The sequence below is a fragment of the Pseudonaja textilis genome, chromosome 16 (assembly GCF_049901715.1).
Source record: "Pseudonaja textilis isolate UNSWEBS1 chromosome 16, rPseTex1.2, whole genome shotgun sequence".
Taxonomy (NCBI): domain Eukaryota; kingdom Metazoa; phylum Chordata; class Lepidosauria; order Squamata; family Elapidae; genus Pseudonaja; species Pseudonaja textilis.
In genome coordinates, this window is record NC_142005.1 from 2330784 (window position 1) to 2345380 (window position 14597).

At 48.8% G+C, this 14597-nt stretch overlaps 1 protein-coding gene across 1 annotated transcript in view; it reads left to right on the plus strand.

Moving 5' to 3' along the window:
- The window catches only part of VANGL2 (VANGL planar cell polarity protein 2), a 46458-nt gene that overhangs the window by 23442 nt on the left and 8419 nt on the right, over nucleotides 1–14597 (plus strand). The window contains exons 3-5 of the mRNA XM_087913835.1: nucleotides 7179–7443; nucleotides 10404–10524; nucleotides 11238–11845. Of these exons, the coding sequence (XP_087769961.1) occupies nucleotides 7373–7443; nucleotides 10404–10524; nucleotides 11238–11845 (800 nt within the window). The 5' untranslated portion in view covers nucleotides 7179–7372. The remainder of the gene's footprint in view (nucleotides 1–7178; nucleotides 7444–10403; nucleotides 10525–11237; nucleotides 11846–14597) is intronic.

Genomic DNA, 14597 nt, shown 5'->3' on the forward strand with positions numbered 1-14597 from the left:
GTTGGTTTGCCTGCTCTGATTGTTCCAGGAGGCAGTTTTGTTGGGTCATCAGGGGTCTCCAACCTTGTGGACCCCTGAGTTTGGCGGGGAGGAAGACCCTGGTTCCTAGTATTTGGGGAAGGAGGGGTAGAACATCTTGTCCGTGTTATCCGTGCCTGGCATCCGTTTGCTCCTATTTTGCTTCCCTGGATTTCATTGTGGCTTCTCGCCGTTAGTGCCTTGCCGTTCATGGAACGTTGGCCAAACATTAGGACAGTGATGGGGGGGGGGGAATTCTATTGATATGTTTGAATTAAATTAGAATTTGTGGAATGATGAAATAAGAACATACGGTGAAATTGCAAATCTGACAGATAAAAGTACAAAAGTACAAGGATTATGAAGATATGAGAGTTATTTGTGATTTAAATAGGAGAAAAGTATTTGGGAAAAATGTAATAATAGAAAATAAAGTATTGGTAAAATATGAAGTTGAATGCGAAAGATGAATGGGTAATTATGGTCATATTTGTATGTAAACCTGGAATCATGCTGTTCACTAAAAAGAGATGTTTTTAAAATGTGGAAAACTGAAATAAAATTTTACTAAACAAAAAAAAAAAGGACAGGGATGACTAACTTCACCGCCACGTGCCGAAATTGCTCATGCATGTGCGTGCATGGGTGTCTTCACCCATAATGCAATGCATGTGCAACCCCCCATGCTCCCTCGCTCCCCTGCGCATGCACGCACAACTCCCCCCACGCACGACCACACACGTGTCTCCCGCATGCGCCCCACGCATGCACGGCAGATACCCGAGAATCGGCTGGCTGGTGGGAGGCGTGTGCGCTCATGCATAGTGGAACTGAGCTGGGACGACGGCTCTGCGTGCCACTTCCGGCATGGGTGCCACAGGCTCGCCATCACGGCATTAGGAGATAGACGAGTGTCTGTGAAGCTGTTTTGTTCTCCAAATGGTGCAGAAAGTCCTTGCAGCCATTCGTGTAGCCGCCATCAGTGGACTTCAGAAGGAGCTTCAGGTGTTTGAAGGAACCACTGAGTCTTCTTCCAGAATAAAATTATTGGGCGATACAACTTCTCTCCGGGCAGCACCACGATCCCCTCCTTCGAGCCAGGGCTGACGTCGGAAGGCAGCTTCTCCAGCCATTGGCCTGAGTCAGGGGTCTGCAACCTTCAACACTCAACCGGGAGCCCAAAACCTGGGTGGGCGTGGTCAACTCAATGTTACTCCCACCCAGTCACATGACAGCCCCCCCTACTCAGGCCACGCCTACCCAGGTTTTGTGGCTCCCGGTGCTTTCTGTGGGAAATGGGTCTCTGTCGTCCGTCCCTCTCTCTCTTGCACACTCTCCCTTCCTCCCTCTTTCCTTCTCTCCCTCCCTCCCTCCCTCCCTCCCTCCCTCCCTCTCTCTCCCATTTAGGATCGGGGTGAGGTCAATAGTGGATAGTTTGAGGTTAAAGGAGTGGGGGTTTGAGCAGGTGACAACAGAATCAGGTAGTGAGTTCCGGATATTGAACACTCTTGCTGAAATCGTACTTCCAGCAATCGAGTTTGGAGTGGTTAACATTTAGTTTATATCTGTTGTGCCTACCATCCCTGTCCTATTGTGCCAATTTATTCGTACCTATTTCTTATATTTAAACTTATGTTTATTCTTATTTTTATTATATTGTAAATAAATAAATTAAAATTAATAAAATATATATATATATCTTTGTATTTTCTTAAAAAGGTGTCTAGATATCCCTTAGCTCAGAGGTCTCCAAAGTTGGCAACTTATAAGACTTGTGGACTTTCAATTCCCAGAATTCTCCAGCCAGCAAAGCTTTGCTGGCTGGAGAATTCTGGGAATTGAAGTCCACAAGTCTTAAAAAGTTGCCAAGTTTTGGGACCAAAGGTGGGTATTCCAGTTCTGACCAGTTCTGGAGAACCGGTAGCGGAAATTTTGAGTAGTTCAGAGAACCGGCAAATCCCGCCTCTGACTGGAGATTTTGCAGGATCCTTCCCCTGCCATGCCCACCAAACCATGCCCACAGAACCGGTAGTAAAGTTGAATCCCACCACGTTGGGGACTATTTACTATTTACTCTGCAAAAATGTGTATGCCGAATGCCGAAACAGTCTTTCATTCAGCCTTGTCCCTCCTGGCCTGCGTTCTTGCACCTCTCCTTTGTCCTTATTAAAGTAGGTTTGTTCCTTTTGTCAAGAAGGCGCTGAAATCTCCCAAGCGCCATATCTAGGCAGTGCTGTAATGGAGGAGAAAGAAATGGAGGGGGGACCCTGCTGGATCTCCCCTTGGCAGTCTCGAAGCCACCTTCGCCCGGGACTTGGTGGTGCCAAGAATTTGCCCTGCCCCTCAACCTCTTCCACCCCCCACCCCCACCCCCCAGGAGAACCGGATCTGGGACTTTCCCTTGGGGGAAGGATTGGAGCGTTTTGCCATGTCAGCTTCTTTCCGGAGCGGTGGTGTCCAACTTGTTCTGACAGACTCCTGGCGCCCTGCAGCAGAGTGAGCTCCAGCCTTGCCTGTAGAGGAGCAGGGGGTGAACCATCTCCCAGTTGGCTTCTCCCTCTCTTGCTCTCAGGCGCTGAACATGGAGGAGAGGAGGTCCTTCAGGAGCACATCAGCTACGCTTAGTGGTTCTCCCCGTGGAGAGATCTCCAAGGAGGGTGGTGGTGGTGGTGCGTGGAGTTCTGGGTGAAATTTTGGCACCTAGAAGTTTCTCCTAGCCAAATCCTGGCCAGGATGTTTTCTGCCTCTTGCTTGGTCCATTCCTTGTCCTCTTCCACCACCAAGGCCCAGCCCCAGGTCCTCTCTTCCACCGGGAAGGTGGCCGGTTGGTCCTTGTGGCTGGACAACACTTGCCCTGAGTCTATGCTCATGTCTGAACCGGAGTGTAGCTTCTCTGCTAGGATAAACGAGAATGAAAGTGTGCAGGGAATTTGTTTAGGCCTGCCTTAATATGTAGTGCTGTGGCTACTGTGTCCCCCCCCCAAAAAATAAGGCCCTGTCTTACTATTTTTTTTGCCACCCAAAAAGGCACCAGGTCTTATTTTTGGGGAGAAGTTCTTCCACTGACTAATCTCACTCGTGTGCGTTTGCCCCGGCCTCCTTTTAGCTGTCAGAGGCCTTCAGCAACTACTACTTCTTGTCTGGCAAGGCTTTTCTGAAGGCCTCTGCAGTCGGATCGATCCAGAGCTTTGTTATCCAGCTCCGGAGGCCTTCAGGAAAGTCTTGCCAGCCTTGCTGGCTGCGGAAAAAATGGGCCGGCAAGGCAGGTGTTGGGGTGTGCGAGGCCTGGCTACACTTGTCCATCTCCACCCTAGCTTAATTTTTACCTGTGCGCTTTGGAGTGGGCGGGATCTTAATTAGGGCTTATTTTTTTGGGGGGGGTAGGGCTTATATTGGGCGCATGTGTAAAAATCAGGCTAGGACTTACTTTCAGGGTAGGTCGTATTTTCAGGGAAACAATATTATAACAGCAAACTAGGGTCTCCTGCTTGAGCAGGGGCTGGATTAGAAAACCTCCAAGGTCGCCTTAATTCTGTTGTTATTTTGTTTTGGAATTAAGATTCCCACATTGGACCATTGGAGCTCTCGACTCAAAATCAGGAGGCCGTGAGTTCGATCCTAGGTTAGAGGCAGATATTTCTCTCCCTGGGCACCATGAGTATATCTGCTGAACAGAACTCCACACTGGTGACAGGAAGGGCATCCGGCCCTTAAAACACTCCGCTAGCTCCATTCATTTGCCCGGATTCCACTCTGCAAGGGATTGATGGGGTCGTTAAAAGAAGTTAATTGAACAATTGGAGAAGTGAATTCAGAAATTAGTTGTGAAAAGAAGAGGGTTTGGGTGAAATTCTCCTGGGTGGAGCGTGAAAGTCTTTGCACTCCCATATTTATAAATACTAAATTTTACCGCATGCATGTGACCAGGCAGCCAAGGGGGTTCATGTGAATATCTCTGCTTGATCCCAGTGAAGACAACCACGTGGTGTTCTGGATCCCTGCCCTGGAAACCTGCTGGAGAAGTTCTCCATTCCCTGAAGGAATTCAGTTTTTCACTGCACCAAACAGGCAGAGATGTTGAAAAGGTGCTTAATTGTCCTCCAAAGCTGTCTGAAATGGGCTTTTCCAAAAAGGCAGCTGTAATTCCTTGGGTTTTTTTCCCCACTTGAAAATGTTTCGCTTCTTTGGCACTTTCCGCCGGCAAGATTGGCAAAGATGTTTAAAGACACGTCTGCTGTATGTTGGAAGTGCAACCAGCCTCCTGGTTCGTATTATCGCATGTGGTGGACATGCCCAAAAGCAAAAAAGAAATTGGACAAAAATACATACATGGTTGGAAAAATCGGTAAAGCCAGCACCTAGATCTAAAGCCAGAAATATTCTTGCTGGGTGTCTTGCCAGAAGAAATACAATAAAGGGAATACTTATTTAAATTTACATGTGTTAACAGCAGTTAGAATTGTGTTTGCACAACAGTGGAAAAACAGAAGAGATCCCTTCAGAGGAAAATGTAATAAAAAAAATATTAGAATGTGCAGAAATGGATAGAATAGAACAGAAGAGAAGAGAATAGAATATAATTCCTTATTGGCCAAGTGTAATTGGACACACAAGGAAGTTGTCTTGGTGCAAATACTCTCAGTGTACATAAAAGAAAAGAGACATCCGTCAAGAGTCAAGAATAATCATCATTTAATGATAGTCATAGGGTACAATAAGCGATCAAATCATACTAGGAAACAGCGAATATAAATCGTAAGGATACAAGCGGCAAAGTTACAGTCATGCAGTCACAAGTGGGAGGGGATGGATGATAAGGAGGGATGAGAAGATTAACAGTAATAGTAGTGCAGACTTAGTAAATAGTTGGACAGTGTTGAGGGAATGATTTGTTTAGCAGAGTGATGGTGTTTGGGAAAAAACTGTCCTCGTGTCTAGTTGTTCTGCTGTGCAGGGCTCTTCAGTGTCGTTTTGACGGAAGGAGTTGAAACAGTTTATATATCCAGGATGTGAGGGGTCTGTAGATATTTTCACAGCCCCCTTTTTGGCTCTTGCAGTATACAGGTCCTCCATGGAAGGCAGGTTGATAGTAACAATTTTTTCTGCAGTCCTAATTACTCTCTGAAGTCTGTGTCTGTCCTGTTGGGTTGCAGAACCGAACCAGACATTTATAGAGGTGCAGATGAAAAACTCAATAATTCCTCCGTAGAACTATTAGCAGCTCGTTGGGCAGTTTGAAATTTCTGAGTTGGCGTGGAGTTATTAATGTTTATGGGTATTATTGTTAACTATTATGACTATTATTTCTTACAATTAACTACCCAGATGACACACTATTTATGTAGACATTGGGGTTTTTTTGTTTGATGAAAAAATTAAAAATTAGGAAGGAAGGAAGGAAGGAAGAAAGAAAGAAAAAGGAGGAAGGAAGGAAGGAAAGAGAAAGGAAGGAAGGAAGGGAAGGAAGGAAGAAAGAAAGAAAGAAAGAAAGAAAGAAAGAAAGAAAGAAAGAAAGAAAGAAAGAAAAGGAAAAGAGGGAGGAAGGAAGGAAAGAAAGAAGGAAGGAAGGAAAGAAAGAAAGAAAGAAAGAAAGAAAGAAAGAAAGAAAGAAAGAAAGAAAGAAAGAAAGAAAGAAAGAAAAAGAAAGAAAGAACATTTTGCTTCTCATCCGAGAAGCTTCTTCAATTCTGAAGTGAAGCTGAGGAAGAAAAAACGGAAGAAGCTTCTCAAATGAGAAGCGGAACATTTTTCAAGGGAAAACAAAGAAAAGTCCATCAGCCTTTTGGAAAAAGCCCCTTTGACCTGGATGATTTGAGTATTCCTACAGACAGGCCTTCTGTGTCTAGGGAGCTGCGGGAGTCCTTGGAAGAGGGAAATTCTGGGGAAATCACCCCCTTTTTCCTTTGGAAAAGCAGGTGTGGGGTTAGGAAAGGCCACCTGGGATTCACAGGGGGGAGCTTTTGGAGAAACGAAATAGCATCACGCAGCTAAGGTAGCCCTCGGTCTATCGCCACGTTTGAGGCCAGCATTTCTGTTATGCGAAGGGGTGGTTCAGCCTGGTTTTACGACCTTTTGGCCCTGCTTGCTAAGCAAATCACTGCAGTTGTTAAGTGAATCACACCGTCGTTAAATGAATCCGGCTCCCCATTGATGTTGGTTGTCGGAAGCCAGCTGAGAAGGCCGCGAATGGGGACTCACCCCCCCCCCAGTGGAACAGGAGTTGCCTTCAGAGGTTGTGAGAGCTTCATCACTGGAAGCTTTGAGGAACAGACTGGACTGCCCCTTGTCAGGAATGGTGTAGGGTCTCCGCTTGGACGGGGTGGGCGGGTTGGACTAGGTGACCTACTAGGTCCCTTTCAACTCTGTTCATCTGTACCTCTATTTCTAACTACCTGTATTCTCCAGAACGTGTGAAGTTATTATGTGCACCAAACGTGCGTTAGAAACCCCTGCGTGCAGAAAGCTAGTTTCTCAGGGCAGAAGGCTGCAGCTTCCCCTTCCCTGAGCTGCTGATGTTCTACTCCAGGGCTCTCCAACCTTGGCAGCTTTATGATTGGTGGAGTTCAACTCCCAGAATTCCTCAGCCAGCAAATCCAGGCTCTCCAACCTGCCTGGTAACCAATGTTACCTCCTAATCCAGTGGTGGCTAACCTTTTTGGACTCCTGTGCCAAAAATTGTACGTTCGTGTGCCCCCATCCACACATACCCCGCCGCCGCCCCCTTACATGCATGCGCCTCACAGCTGATTTTCGGCTTTTGGGGGGTCCTTTTCAGCCTCCAAGAGGCTTGAGGAAGGCTTTGCAGGTTGAAAACTAGGCCCGTTTCGTCACTTCCGGTATTTTCGGAAAAACGGGAAGTGATGAAACGGGCCTAGTTTTCGGCCTGCAAAGCTTGCAGAAGCCTGCAGAAGCCTTCCTCAAGCCTTTGGGAGACCGAAAAAGGCCTCAAACTGCACGAAAATCAGCTGTGAGGGCCACGCGTGCTCAGGTTAAGTTTGGCTGCAGTTTAAGTGCCGGCACAAATGGCTCTGCAATGCGACCTGTGACACGCGTGCCATAGGTTCGCCATCAGCTTTTCCTCCTCTTAAGTTGTCCTCTGGACTCTTCGCTGGATAGGAGGATGAGAGGCACTAACCTGTCCTGCTTTCCCTCCTGTACAGGTGCGCCTCTTTTCTTCTAGCGTGTGCCCAGCCAGCCGATCAAAATAGAGTCCTTCAAGGTGAAAGTTGACTTTCTGAAGGTGCCCCTCGGCCTCAAGAAGCCCACTCTGAAGGAGGCCGCGGCCGCCTTGGTGGCCGTCCCAGGGTCCAAGGCCATCAACGTGGATCGCTACAAGGCTCGGCGCTCAGACAACATGGACAACGAATCACAATATTCGGGGTACTCCTACAAATCGGGGCACTCGCGCAGCTCCAGGAAGCCCAGGTGAGCTGGCTAGACGGGCCAAGTTTGGGGGCGGGTGGAGGAGGTGCCCCGGGGACAGTCCTGGAAAGATCTGGAGAACTTTGGCAGAGGTTCGTCAAGGGACAAAAGGTGGACAGGAAAGGAACTTGATATCAGTGGGGGGTACCTGGCCTTCAGAAGTCGAGGGTGCTCCATCACTGGCGGTTTTTAAGAAGAGACTGGACACGGGTGCCTACCTGGAAAGGTGCAGGTTCTCCTGTTTGAGCAGAGGGTTGGACTAGAAGACCTCCAAGGTCCCTCTTCCAGCTCTGTTATTCTATTCCATTCCATCCTATTTTCTATTCTATTCTATTCTATTCTATTCTATTCTATTCCATTCCATTCCATTCCATTCCATTCCATTCCATTCCTCTCTATTCTATTCTATTCTATTCTATTCTATTCTATTCTATTCTATTCTATTCTATTCTATTCTATTCTATTCCATTCCATTCCATTCCATTCCATTCCATTCCATTCCATCCTATTTTCTATTCTATTCTATTCTATTCCTATATTATCCTATTCTCTATTCTTTTCTATTATTTTTCTATTCTATTCCATTCCATTCCATTCCATTCCATTCCTCCCTATTCTGTTCTTTTCTATTCTATTCTATTCTATTCTATTCTATTCTATTCTATTCTATTCTATTCTATTCTATTCTATTCTATTCCCAGTTGAACAGTTGCCTTCAGAAGTTGTGGGTGTTCTATCACTGGAGATTTTAAAGAAGAGACTGGACCTGGCCCATGTCTGAAATGGTATCGGGTCTTCTGCTTGAGCAGGGGGCTGGACTAGAAGACCTCTAAGGTCCCTTCTGCACTGTGATTCTATTAGATGAATGATACACTGAGATAGGTAGGTAGATAGATGGGTGGGTGGGTGGGTGAGTGGGTGGATGGAGAGAGAGAGAGAGAGAGAGAGAGAGAGAGAGAGAGAGAGACCAGCTTTTCTCTCAATTGTGGGTGCTCCGTCACTGGAGAGGTTTTCCAGGAAAGAGTGGACAGCCCTTTGTCCAGGAGAGTATAGGGGCTCCTGCTGGAGACCCCCAAGACCCCTCCCGACGCTGGTATTCTTTTATTCAGTGAAATGTTGTTTGCTCCTTTGCGATCTCTGTGCTTGGTGGTTTCCTTGCGGACATTTCATGACCCGTCATCAGGGCTAGCCAAGTGATGTTACCTGGTTGGGTCGTGATGAAACGTCTGCAAGAAAACCGCCAACCTCAGGGAGCACCCAAGACTTCCTCTTTCAACCCTGAGCCGCAAATATTTTCTTGTATGGGTAAATGGTTGGCTAACTCTAGGAAGGCAAGCCGCGTCCCAGGTATCCGGGTTCGAAATTTGGGATGCCAGAGAACTGGAAGTCTGTGCTGCCACCTAGTGATGGACTGGAACGCTGCAGCCTGGATTTGGGAGCTTTCTGCAAAGCGACAGCATAACTTAATTTTCCCATTTCCCTCAGGTCACCAGGAGACCCTCCTAGGGTCAGTTAATTTGGGGGAGTAAAAGGTCCAAGATTGAACCTTTAGAAGCGTGCTTTGCAATCTCCACAACTTTAAAATAATTCCAATCCCCAGAATTCCCCTGCCTGCCGGTCCATATTTTAAGTTGTTAACATCTTAAAAAGTTGCTGAGATTTGAGAAACGAGGCTGCAGAGCATACAGGTTTGTGAGTTCTTTATGCTGCACTGGACAACTGGTGGTGGCACTGGAGGCTGCGTTCTTCTTGTCTGTTGCAATAATGATTCCAGTCAAGTGGCATTATATTTGGGGCCTTCAGAAAGCTGATTTATGGCTGGATCTGGTGTGTGAAGCTTGACCGACTGACTGCCAGTTCCATGGCTCTAAATTTTGGTGACCCCTGAGGTTTAGTGCAGTGGTCGCTAACCAGTGGGCCAAGGACCGTTGGTGGTCTGAGAGAAAAATTTGGTGGTCTGCAGAGAAATGTCCACCCCAAAGCAATTTATCCAGGCTGTGTGGGAACACAAGGCTGCTCCATTGCCAAGTGACCGAATTTGGATCATATGACTGTGGGGAGGTTGCAAAAGTCGTTATCTGTGAAAAGTTCAAAGTTACAACATCATTCTTCTCCCCCAGCCTCATAATTTTTTATTTTATTTTTATTACAAGCATATCTTCTTCCACTTGACGGCATCTTTTCTGGTTATAAATATTTTGTGCAATTCAGTTGATGTTTACAATTATATTCATTACAATAGTCTTATTTCTCTAGACTTATCTTATTATACTTATTGTACTTAATGTCACATCTCTTTATCTTTCATCTTAGCTTATTTATGTCTATCAGTGAAAAATATCTATTGTCCTTCTTAACTAATCCATTAATTATATCTGGCTCTCATATTTTCTCTCTAACCATTGATAGAATAGTTCCCATACCTTATAATATTCAGTTTGCTCTCTCTCTCTTTAATTGCAAGTGTTAATCTATTCATTTCTGCACATTCTAATACTTTCCTAATCGCATTCTTTTCAGTAGGAGTCCGCTCCTTTTTCCAATTTTGAGTAAATACAATTCTCACCGCAGTTATCGCCTGAATAATTAAGCATACATTTTCTTTACTGTAAGCTTCAGGTAAGATCCCCAACAGGAATATTTCTGTTTTTAAGTCAATATGTTGTTGTATCATTTCCTCTAGCCACGAGCGTATTTTTTGTCCATTTTTTGTCTTAATTACACAACATCGTTCTTCAGCGATGTTGTAACTTAGAACAGTCACTAACAAAGTTGCACATCGAGGCCTGTCTGTGTGCGGGATCCTTAATTTTGTCTTTCTTCCACAACCATCAGCAGGAGGGGGGGGACCTACCCCTTCCCGTCCCCACGGAGCAGCTGGTTAGGGAGAAGGTGGGTGTTGCAATGCTTGTGACCTGAGCCAGATCCCCCTAACTCTCAGGACCCCCTCTCTTGCCCCACAGAGACCGCCGAGAGCGGCATCGCTCCAAAAGTCGAGATGGCAGCCGTGGGGACAAGTCGGTCACCATCCAGGCCCCCGGAGAGCCCCTGCTGGACAACGAGTCAACCCGAGGGGATGAAAGGGTGAGTGGGCAGGTGGGCCTGGAGCCGGCTTGGAGCCTCGCTCTTGCCTCCTGGGGGGGCAGGGTTTGGGCCTCCCCAGGGATGAAATGAAGGGGTCTCTTGGTGGAGTTTGGGGAGGCTTCCCTACACGGGTGTATCTCCATCCATCCATCCCATTTCTCCACCCATCCATTCGTCCCATTTCTCCATCCATCCATCCATTCGTCCCATTTCTCCATCCATCCAGTTTCTCCATCCATCCATCTGTCCCATTTCTCCATCCATCCATCCATCCATCCATCCAGTTTCTCCATCCATCCATCTGTCCCATTTCTCCATCCATCCATCCAGTTTCTCCATCCATCCATTCATCCGTCCCATTTATCCATCCATCCAATTTCTCCATCCACACGTCCCATTTTTCCATCCATCCATCCAGTTTCTCCATCCATCCATCCATCCATCCGTCCCATTTCTCCCTCCATCCATCTATTCTCTCCTTCTCCCTCTCCCTCTCCCCATCATCTCCTGGGAGAGGGGCAGAGGCTGACTGGGGAGGCTGCAGGGCTTCTGCCCGTCCAGCTGGGGTCCCGGCCTGGTGCCACAGACACACCCTTTGCACACTCGCAGAGTTCAGCTCTCCTGACCAGGGGACCCCAGTTCTTTTTCCACCGGTTGCTGCTGTCTGCCCCGCTTTGACCCCCTCCCCCATGTGGCCTTTTGTGTCCCGGCAGGACGACAACTGGGGCGAGACGACCACCGTGGTGACCGGCACGTCGGAGCACAGCATTTCGCACGATGACATCACGCGCATCACGAAGGACATGGAGGACAGCGCCCACCTGGACTGCTCCCGCCACCTGGGGGTCTCGCTGGCGGGGGCCCTGGCTCTGCTCTCCTTCCTCACCCCCATCGCCTTCATGCTGCTGCCCCAGCTGCTGTGGGGGGAGCAGCTGAGCCCCTGCGGGACCCCCTGCGAGGGCCTCTTCATCTCGGTGGCCTTTAAGCTGCTCATCCTCCTGCTGGGCAGCTGGGCGCTCTTCTTCCGCCGCCCCAGGGCCTTCCTGCCCCGCATCTTCGTCTTCCGTGCCCTCCTGATGGTGCTGGTCTTCCTCCTGGTGGCCTCCTACTGGCTCTTCTATGGCGTCCGCATCCTGGACTCCCGTGACACCAACTACCAGGGCATCGTCCAGTACGCCGTCTCGCTGGTGGACGCCCTGCTCTTTGTCCACTACCTGGCCGTGGTCTTGCTAGAGCTGCGACAGCTCCAGCCCCACTTCACCCTCAAGGTGGTGCGCTCCACCGATGGGGCCAGCCGCTTCTACAATGTGGGGCACCTCAGGTAAGGGCAGCGGAGGGTCAGGGGCTTGGGGGCATTTCGATGCGGTTCAGGGACAGGCGGGGGCGGCTGAGGGAAGCTGGGATGACCCGAGGGCACAGCACAGAGGCAGCCCAGGCAGCTGGCAGTTCAGACTGTTCCTTTATTGCTCCAAATTCCCCCAAATGCTCCCACTTTTTTCTGGCAAGTCCCAGAGCAAAGTGTTGATACTCCTATACACACAAACACCCCTCGAGCAGCCTCTGGCTGCAAATAGTCCAGCCCAACGCTGTGAGCACCACGGCTGCACAGCAAGAACTCCAGCACGGCAGGTCGAGGAATCCAGGAAGCAAAAGAAGCCAGGCAAGTAATCCAGAAATCCAGAAAGAGTGCAAGGAGTCCAGGAAGGTTCAAACGTCTCCTCAACACTCCAGGAATTCAGCGTTTGTTCCCAACAGCGTCTCCTTAAGTCTCGTTCCCCTGGTGTGCCTTATGGAGAGGGGCGGGGCGATCTCCTCCGGAGTCGTTGGGTCAGTCTGTGCTGTGCTCTCTCGCCTTCCGTCCACTCTCTGTGCTCTCAGATCAGGAGGAGGCGGTCCTTTCTCACTGCCTGAGCTCTGTCTCTGAAGTTCACTGCTTAGCCTCGGTTGGTCACCCCTGCCTACAAGTAGCCCCAAATCCTGAAAGGCTCTGGCCTAACTGGGCCTGCTCCTCCCCATTTTCCTCCCAAGGAAACGAAGCTGCCCGCTCAATCTGTCGGCTCCCGTTTGGGCTCGTCGTCTTCCACAGATTCAGGCTCCGACGAGGGGATGACAGTAGCCGCTTTTTGCAATTGAACGATGGGGGTTTTGTCCGTGCCGTTGGTGCTCAATCGGTCCTCCAGGTGTTTTGGGATTGCAACCCAAGATGCTTACGATTATCTTTGCCTGCTTCTGCCACAGTCATTCTATTTCTACAAGTAGTCCTCAGCTTACCACAGTTCATTTAGTGGCAAGTTACAAAAGCGCCAGAAGAAGGGACTTACGGCCACTTTCCACGCACTTAAGACTGTTGCAGCATCCTCACCCTCACATGATTTACATTCGGATACATTTGGCAACTGACTCACATTTATGACGGTTGCAGTGTCCCTTGGTCATGTGATCCCCTTTGGCGACCTTCTGGCAAGGAAAGTTGATGGGGAAGCCAGATGGACTTAGGAACCGGCTTATTCCTTTAAGAACTGCACTGATTTGCTTAACAAAGGTGGCGAGAAAAGTCATGAAATGGGGTGAGACTCACTGAACACATTTCTCACTTAGCAGCATACATTTTGGGGTCGATTGAAGTTGTAAGCTGAGAACGATCCGTATTTGCAGGTTTCCCTGTATTTTGTGGTTTTCTCCGGTCCTTTCTCTTCTGTTGTCTCCAGCGTTATAAAGTCTGCTATCCAGAATTTATATTGTTATTATTATCTGCATTGGATTGGTGGAAGAAGCTGGTGGCCTCCCTCATGTCCAGCTGTGAGACATTAAACTGATCACACTGAAAGCAAATGAGCCAGATTCTGCCTTACAGGTAGTCCTCGAGTTACGAATGGAGCATTGGAGGGCCGGATCTGCCCGTTCCGTTTGTAACCCAAGGATTCGTGGGAGTGAATCTCTTACTTTGAACGGGATCACTCCCTCCTTTTTCCCATGCATTCGTATAATTGCTAATCGAATGTGGGGCTTGTTAAGTGCACAAGAGGTATTTCAGGGTGGGGAAGATCTCGGGGGGGGGGTCTGATGGAACAGACCACCTGCCTAAGACCATCCAAGACCTCCCCGACCCACTAAAATACTTCATGTTCCTCACAATTGCCCTTCCTCACATCCTGCCGCACCAGTCAGTTACCTTGTTCTAGCAAGCAGTCCTCTCTCCAGCCGCTCGATCACGTGTGCTCCTCTGTAGTTCCGTTTGGGCTTCTCTGGGCCTCCCCCGACCTGTTGCAGGCCAAAATGGAGCTTTCGGGGGGTGGATCCATTTTGGCTGGCGATGGGCCAATGGAGACCTTTGGCGGGCTGAATGGAGCATTGGAGGGCCGGATCTGGGCCCCAGGGGCACCATTTCAGCCAGTAATGTGCCAGGCAAGGCCTGCAGAGGCACGACGGAGCTTAGCCCTCGGAAGCTCCATTTCGGCCTGCGACGTGTTCTGACCAAGGCTTCCTGAGACCGTAATTAAGCACATGCTTAGTCCAAACAACTTGTGTTATTTCATTGCTGGGCATTCTGTTCATTCCCAGCCCATAATGAGTCCCAAACAGTCCCTTGAGATAAGCACCCACCTGTTTCTCCTTTGAATGGCTGCCAACAGCTAAAGTGCCAAATTAACTGTAAAAAAACCAACCAAAGTACAAAGTCCACACAGAGCTTCAAGAATTAATCTGAACAGAGTGAACAGAGTTGCTTCCTGCAGAGGTTTCTCTACCTTTGCCTGTCCTTTATCCCTTAAGGAAGGGGCTATCACCTCCCAGCCATACTCCCGAGTCGTCCCTTTTGTCTCAGCTGCTCTTGCCTTCTGGCAGCTCTACGCGAACTGGAAACAGGCTCCCCTTGTTCCTCTGCCTCACTGCTGCCAGGCTCCAGAGGCTGCACTCCCTTCCCAGATGGTCCCGGCCCCATCTCTGCATCGGACGCAGGACCCTCGTCCGAGTCCTCTCCAGACTCCCGGACTGGTCCCTGTTCTTCCCCACTGGCCGATTCCACTGCTGTCTGCACAGGCTCCTGGCGGACCACAACACAACATGCAGGATGA